At 39.2% G+C, this 8,618-nt stretch overlaps 1 protein-coding gene across 1 annotated transcript; it reads left to right on the top strand.

Moving 5' to 3' along the window:
• The first annotated feature begins 2,903 nt into the window (after positions 1-2,903).
• Positions 2,904-8,153, top strand: LOC309383678 (lysozyme C, milk isozyme-like). Its single transcript, XM_081936482.1, has 4 exons — positions 2,904-3,033; positions 3,644-3,799; positions 6,435-6,513; positions 7,879-8,153. Exons 1-4 carry the CDS (start codon positions 3,000-3,002, stop codon positions 8,045-8,047), a joined length of 438 nt encoding a protein of 145 aa, XP_081792608.1. The 5' UTR covers positions 2,904-2,999; the 3' UTR covers positions 8,048-8,153.
• Positions 8,154-8,618: the final 465 nt, after the last annotated feature.

The following is an 8,618-nucleotide window of genomic DNA, read 5'->3' as shown; positions in this document are numbered from 1 at the left end:
CTATGGCCGATGAACTCTCAATCTGAACCCCAACCAGATCAGCTGATACTACAGGAAGATCAGCTGATACTACAGGAAGATCAGCTGATACTACAGGAAGATCAGCTGATACTACAGGAAGATGGCAGAAAGCAAGCCACTGCAATGTGGGCTGGTAGTGTACATAGCAGTTCAGAGACAGAATGTGCCAGGGTAAATTCGGGAAGGAAATACTCATGATCGATTGCTGGCAAGTACTAATAGGAATTATGTTAGTCTGCAGCAAATCTGGTCTGTGACTGTGGAAAAACTCTTACTTTGAAGGGAGAACAGATTAGTTTCCATTCTGCCCACTCAACTACTCAAGGATTTATCGGAGGATCCATCTGCCAAGGCGGTAATCACATGAACATCTAAAGGAAAGGAAGCTTTCAGGTCAAATTGTTCATTAACATGTAGGTGAAGACAGCGTGGTCTGTCCGATTGAGAATGTTTCATCTATTTTCCTCTCCTGCTAAATCTCCTGTAGATACAAATACATAAGAGCCCATCAGAATTATTCAAGGAAGGAAGCACTGTGAAAAATTAACTCTCAGTTTGTTTCTATCTTTTTGGTGTTTATTCTCCAGTCAAATTAATAATGTTCAAAAACAAAAACTTTAAATCTATTTTAAAACGTCATTGAATCAAAACTGATAATGATGATGTCATTGTTGATGATGGCCAGATTGGTGTAGTGGTTAAGGTGCTGGCTTAGGAAGCAGGAGACTGTGAATTCTAGTCCAGGCTCAGGCATGAAAGCCAGCTAGATGATTTGGTGCAAGACACTCTCACTAAACCCAATCCACCTCAAAGAGTTGTTGAGGGGAAAATAGGAAGGAGTATATCCCTTCAGATGCTTATTTATACCTCCTCTGTCTTCCCATCTCATCATGGATGGGTTTGCTAGGAGTGAGGGCACATAATCAATTAATCCAACAATTTTCATAGTTCTCCTCTCTTCTGATTACAGAAAAATAATTCTCCATTTCTTCCCAGGATATATGATCATGCTGATTATCAGTCTAATGAGAAAAACAGGTGGGGGTTCCTGTAATTCAAAGGTTTTACTTTCTCTGGCTAAGAATTGTTCTGGGCTCTTGGATTGCAGGCTCTCATCTGTTTCTTAAGTAAGGACAAATGTTGTAGGCAATGGAAAAAATTCCATTTTCTCAGCTCAGAAAAGAAAATTTATTATTTTGGCCAGTAGCTGTAAAAGGACCCCTCTTTTTAATAAAGCTGCTGAAAAGAAGCATTCAGAATATCTCACAATTGACCATCCTGGTTACTGTAATTTAGCAAAAACTGGGGAATCACGAGTTCCTTATTCCTGATTTACCTATTTTATTAAAGTGTCACCTAAGCTTGTTGTTGCTGCCAAATCTTCATTGTATAAATTGTATGCAATATGTTAAATACTGGAGAAAGCCGAGGAGGAATGCACTTTAAAATAGTTTTCACTCTTGATGATGTTTCTCTCCTTGCCCAACCCACTTTGAATTCTCATTTTCCTCAATTGAAGGATGGCTTTGATGCAAGGAACAGGATTTTAAACTTCGGTACATTGATTGCTGTGTAAGGACAGGAACACAATCTTCTCACTTGGGTGAAAGGAAAAGAAAGAGAAGGAAGGGAGGGAAGAGAAAGAGAGGAAGGAAGAAGGAAGGAAAGAAGGAAGGAAGGAAGGAAGGAAGGAAGGAAGGAAGGAAGGAAGGAAGGAAGGAAGGAAGGGGGGAAAGGAAGGGAGGGAGGGAGGGACAAGATAAACAGAGAGGCTTTCCCTAGCCCCTCCAATTGCCTGCCACTCCCTACATCACTGCCACCGATTGGCTGTCAGGAGCCATGGCGTCTTGTCCCGTGCAGTGAATTGTCCTGGTAAAACTTTACCTTGGGGAATCAGTGGAGATGAGGGGTTGGCAGTGGAGAGCCAGTAAAGGGCCAGTGGAGGAAGAAAGCCCATTGTGGGTTGGCTGTGGCAGGTGGCCGGGAGTGAAGTGGGCACAGAGAAGAGTTGGCACCTAATTGTCCCATTCCAGCTTTGGCTATGTAGAGCAGATTTGCTTTACTATTAAGCTTACTTTAATATAATTTAATGTGTTTGGGTAAGCAACCACATAAATATCATAACTTTTTAAATATTTTGTTTGTTTTATTTGAATCAGGCATGCCTGCTGCATATACTGTGTCTATGACATTAGAAACCATGTCAATGTGAACTTTGCTTCTCTTTTGATACATTTAAACACACACACACACACACACACACACACACACACACACACACCAGTGGTGGGATTCAAATATTTTTACTATCAATTCTATGGCCATGGCTTGGTGGGCGTGGAAGAGAAAGGATACTGTAAAATCTCCATTCCCTCCCCACTCTTAACAGAGGGGGAGGGATATGACATCATCTATCTCCAGTCTACAACACAGTCCTTTCAACAGTTCCAAGAAGGCTCCACACCCATTTGCACCACTCAGGTGACCCTGATGACACAGATAAACCTCCAGGTGACCTTAAAGACCCACTAAAAGATTGCAAATGTCCAACTGTCTTCAAGGAATATAAATCCTTCCACTCCCCACCATCCAGTCAGAGCTGAAGAAGCTTCTTGGATGAGAAGTGAAATGTCTTCAAAGAAAAACCAGAAAGTCCAGTTGCCTCTTGAAAAAAAGCACCTTTGGGACAATTGAAAAAGCTGTATTCACTTTGTTCCTAACTCAGTCTTTCAAAGAAGGAAATCCCCTGCACCAAAAATGTTTTGAATGCGAGTTTGAATAACCAATAGTCGCAAGACCAGCCTACAGTTGCAACTTCCATGAGCTATAAATGTGTTCAGTGTTCTGAACACAGCAGTTTTCGAAGGCTTGCAGCAATGAAGGCGATTTTTCTCATTTTATTCTGCTTACTCATAGCAAGACAAAGGGCTAAAGTATTTGATGTTTGTGACTTATATTACAACCTGAAGTTTTTTCGGATGGATCCATTCAAAGGCATTTACTCAGAGCAGTGTGAGTTCTATTTCAGGTCCTCATAACTCATTTCATTAGGATTGATCAGATCTAATTATCATGTACTATATTTTCCCAATATCTATCATATCTCTCTCTCTCTCTCTCTCTCTCTCTCTCTCTCTCTCTCTCTCTCTCTCTCTCTCTCTCTCTCTCTCTCTCTCTCTCTCTCTCTCTCTCCCTGATTAAATAAATTTCAGCACATATTTTTTTTGTTTCTTCCAAATGTTTCCTTTAAATCCAGGAAGTTTCATTGTCGTTGGCCAACATTTTCAAATGAAAGGGTAAACATGGAACATAAGAAGGAAGAATGCAAAGAGCAAAACGCATCAAGTTACAATGAAGGAAAAGATAAACCCCAAACATTGGAGAAGTTTGCTAGTTCCTTAGTAATGTCTGATTGCATTCATTGCTATTTTACAAGATCCTAGTGGGTAAAACGAAAGTTTAAAAATCAATATTAAAACATCAGCGTCTTGAAAATGCCAACTGATGAATTGAGTTGGCAAAGACAACAAGCACTTTTCTTGCTTTCTTGTTTTGCATTTTGGATCTGATTTTTTTGGGGGGAAAAAACCAAAAAATATTTCTTTCCTTCTTCTCTCACTAGTTGTCTGTGCAGCTGATTACTCAAGCAGGCTGGACACTTTGTACTATGAGAACATTTATGGTATTCCCCGTTATGGAATATTCCAACTCAGCGGCCTCGAATGGTGTGATAATGGGAGGCACCCCACTCAAAATAGATGCAACATTAGCTGTGATTGTGAGTGATTTCCTTTTGGGTTTTTTTTTTCTTTGCCTTTGCTTTTCCTTTGTTGCTCAAAAAGGAAATGCCAAGCAGAAAGCCAAACAAAATGTTCTATAAACTGTTCTTCCAAATTCTAAATATAAATGATCTAGTTACATTCTGTTGTGGCTTTTCCCTACTTGCCTCTGTCATATAATCATGTCCTAGCAACCTCTTTCTTCCATTTCGTTTTTTGCTGTACAACCTTAAATGAATAAAGCTAACTTCTCCATAAGTTAGACAGACTTAAGTCTTCCTAAACTATACAAGTAGTCCTCAACATACAACCATAATTGAGCCCATAATTACTGTCATAAGTTGTGCCAGTCACTAAATGGTCCATCATATGATTGCACCTGATTTTACCAACTTTTTATGCAGTGCTTGTTGAGCAAATGCGCTAAGTGAATGCTGAGTCATTAAATGAATGATATGGTTATTAGACAAAGCCATTGTTCACTATGAGCATTTTTTGCTGGAAACTGGAAGAGATAGTGGCTTCTGGCAAAAAAAAAACAACAGCATAAATTGTGGTCATGTGACTGCAGGGTGTTGCAAATATGACTGTTTATCAACCACCCAAAATGTGGTCACATGATCGCTGGGAGGGGGGCAGCCATTGGCGCTTTGAAACTGGGTCATAAGTACCTTTTGGAGGTTCATCATAATTTGGAACATTGGAACTTCAGATCAGATCATAACTGGAGATTACCTGTTCTGATATTAATAAAGTGATCTCTCCCTCCCTTTATCTAATACAATCAAGGGCAGCATCAAGATATGTTAGACTTTCTCACCTATTAGCTTGTATGGAAATCAGGTGGGTGCAGGGACAAAGGCAAGAGAAATGGGTAATAATGGGAACACTCTATTTCACGCCAGTGTAGTTTTCTGACAATCTAAAAAATGGGAAAGGCCCTTGATGGTGGCAGCGGTCATGTTGGTGACTGAACCTCCTAGTTGCTCAAAGGCCATTTCCCCACTAATGGTTATAGCAATTTCTGGAGTCATCCTTATGACTACACAACAGTAATGAGCACAGAGTTTCTATCACTTCAGTGATCTACTGTAGGTGATCTATGAAGAGATTGTATTGGGATTGAATCCCAAAGGCATTCTTCCCATATTTACCAAATATGTACCAAATATGTGCCAAGTATATACCATATATAGCAAAGCTCAAAAATGCCTGAAATCAAAGACTTTAGAAACTACTGCTGTCAGTGTATAAGAATTCATGAACTGGAATAGGCATGGCAATGAGTCAGCCAATGGGAACTGAAACACAGGATTTGTTGTGTGAGTCATGTCCCAGTTGTTTATTACTCTTTCATCAGTTCTTCTATGCAGTATAATGCATGCCAAGATAGAATTAGGAATATCATAGACAAAGCTGCCCAAGACAAAACAAGATTAAAAGTATCTCTATGTTATTTATAAACTTACTATTTACTAGTCAAATGCTTTCTAATCAAACCGAACAATATTATTTAACTCAAGGTCTACGTAAAATTTGAGTGCCAGGGGCAATTTTGGTATGCTTGAGGATACCAGAAGTCACAAACATACACAGGATCTAAAAACAAAAAATGCCTAATATAATTTACAGCTGATTTGTTTCTTTGCTTGTTTATTTGTTTGTTTGGTTGATTGGTTGGTTGGTTGGTGGTTAGTTGGTTAGTTATAACATTTTATGCCACCTATCTCCCCTATAAGGTGACTCTTGGCAGCTTATACTGTAAATTATAAAACAAGTAGAAAAAATAAAAATATTAAAATTCTAAAACTACACAAGTTAAGATTATTCAAACTATCCTGAAACCAGAACTGAGGGAAGCACAGGATAGGGATGAGATCTTCTTACCCTGTCATCCATTATGAGCAGTGAGTGCCTCCAGGCCAACCCACAAAGCCATGTTTTAACACCCTTCCCATAGACCAAAAAGGTGGCAGCAGTTCTCGCCTCCAGTGACAGACTGTTCCATAGGGATGGAATCAAAGCAGAAAACGCTCTGTTGGGTATGTTAATTGTGATTAGTTTTGAACACAGAGATACTTTTGAACATAGGACATAAAGATCTGATGTTGGGTGATTTCCTGGTGAAAAATTGTGCTTCCCAGCTACCTTATTTGTTTTAAGATTAATTATTAAAGTACTGTAGATTAAAAACATTTTAACAAATGCTAAAATAATTGATTACAAAGATTTCCTTAGTAATGTCTTTTCATGTCTACAACCCCTATCTGGGACAGCTGGCTATATTGATCTTTATTGGCATGCCATCAAGGAGTTAAGTCATAATAAGCCCCATCTTCTGTCCCCTCATGTTTATTGACTGGCCCATGGGCTTATCATCGTCAGTATATTACCTGATGACATTCTTAGGCTAAGGAACCCAATCCTATTCTCTTGCACCTGAATTAACTCACAAGACTGTTAACTGAATGTAGAAATACTTGTAGACGAAAAAGTAGATATGAGTAAGGCATAGAGTAGAAAGAGCATAGCCTCTATATGTCCCACTTCAAGATGAAGTCCTGACATCTTGGAGAATCGGCTGCCATGTCACACTTTTAGATTTAACATTCTTCATTGAAATTATCTTCACAGTGTTCTTAGATGACGGCATCCAAGATGACACTTCGTGTGTTAAAAAAATCGTTCAAAGAACAAAGGATATGAGAGCTTGGTGAGTATCAGTGGTGTTTTTCTCCCCTTTCAGTTGTTTTCAAGAGCTTTTCTGCATTGCAGCTTTCACCAGTTTCTCTCTTCTGAAGAAACTGGCTGGAAATGAAGTCTGTACATTGCCCATTGAGTTGGTCAAGTGTTATATACGGATGGCAAATAATGTGGATCTGATTAGTGAATTTATCTACTTCTCTTCCTTCCTGCCAATGCTAGGAAAGCAAACAGCAAACCACCACCACCCCCATTTTTTAGACAGAGCTTTTGAGGACTGCAAGAAAAACTTCCAAACTTCCTCTTCTGCTTGGCCTCAAGTGGAAATTTGGCAGTTCTCAGAAATTTCACTCTTTCATGACCAAACTTGTAAAAAAAAGGAGGAGGAGGAAGAAAAAGTTAAGCCTTTCACTGTAGGCAGCCCGGGAACTCAGTATGAAATGTCCAGTAGAGAACAGCAGAGGGAGCAAAGGGGAGGCATCAGAGGACATACCAGCCAATTAGAACAGAGATCTTTGTGTAGGGTAGAATGAATCGCAACAGGCATAATTTCTGCTTGAACCAGCAAAAGTGGGGAAACTATTTTTGATGCAAACCCAGAAAGTTTAGATGAAGATCATCTTTCCAGCAGGATAAGAACAAATTGAGGACTTCTTCTATTCCTGCTCTTCTAAAATGGAATTGGCCTAACCTTGTGCTGGGGCAGATAGGAAGTCTGGATAAGCCTTGAGGCACCAATCAGATGAATTTTATTCCGGGAGCAACTTTTCCAAAATGGTGCCCCAGATTGGATTTCACTTCTTCTCCAAAATGCAATTGTTTTTAGGGCTTTCTATGGCCATGGTAGCTGAGAAGAGTAATAACTGAACCAATTTGGGGGGGGGGGGGAGGCTATCAAAAAGGGGCCTAAGTGAAAATTATAGTCAAGAGTGCATGTGTTTGGAAAAAAACATCTGTTTCGTTCATTCAGTAACACTTTTGAAAACAATTTCAACAATTTTGAATATATTTGAATATCATTTTTTAATCCATTTGCTTACATTTTCCCATTTTGAAGTGAGAATATAGAATGAGGAGCTAATTGGAGAGAAAGGATGGGAGAGTTACAAACAGAAAGAAGTGGCTTTCTATAACTTACTAAGTCTTACTGAATTTTCATAAATTTTGTAATAAAATCCTTACTGAAGAGTATCACTAATGTCAAAACAAGATAAGCTATTCTTTATGCTGGAAAAATAAACTATTACTCTATTTCTCCTTTTGTTTGAAAGATGTTTCTTAGTTGGATGAGACATCAATCTTTCAGAACTATTTTCTTCTCACTTATATAAACAATTATAATAACTAATTGAACTTTTCCCCATTACTTTTTCAGGCCACTTTATCTGAAATACTGCAACAAGCAGACCATCAACCATTATTACATAAAATGCCTTTTTGGTAAGAATCATGGTACACCCCAAAAGACAATTCCACAGAAGACAAGGATACTTAGCTCGGTGATGGCTTTAAAACAGCTTCAAAACTTCAAAAAGAACCTCTAAGGAAGTAGATGGATAGATGACAGACAGACAGATATTATAGATAATAGATAGATAGATAGATAGATAGATAGATAGATAGATAGATAGATAGATAGATAGATAGATAGATAGATAGATAGAGGCAGGCAGGCAGGCAGGCAGACAAGGGTAGGGCAGGGCAGGGCAGGGCAGGGCAGGGCAGGGCAGGGCAGGGCAGGGCAGGGCAGGGCAGGATAGGATAAGATAGGATAGGATAGGAAAGGATAGATGAGTGTGTGTGTGGAGAGAGAGAGAGAGAGAGAGACAGAGATTGTATTTCTTTTTTTAATATATTTTATAATTCTTTCTGAATGAAAGTTTCCAAGAGGAAAGCTCTTGATATCTTTCTCCTTAAGCTCTTTATCAATTATCCTTGGTGCGCAATGGTTAGAGTGCAGTGCTGCAGGCTACTTCTGCTAACAAATTGCATCTGCCTGCAATTTGTTAGTTCGAATCTCACCAGACTCAAGGTTGACTCAGCCTTCCATCCTTCCAAGGTGGGTAAAATGGGGACCCAGATTGTTGAGGGCAATAGGCTGACTCTGTAAACTGC

This window comes from Natrix helvetica, assembly GCF_964273705.1.
Source record: "Natrix helvetica genome assembly, chromosome: 1".
Lineage (NCBI taxonomy): Eukaryota > Metazoa > Chordata > Lepidosauria > Squamata > Natricidae > Natrix > Natrix helvetica.
This window is presented reverse-complemented; position numbering and strand designations above follow the sequence as displayed.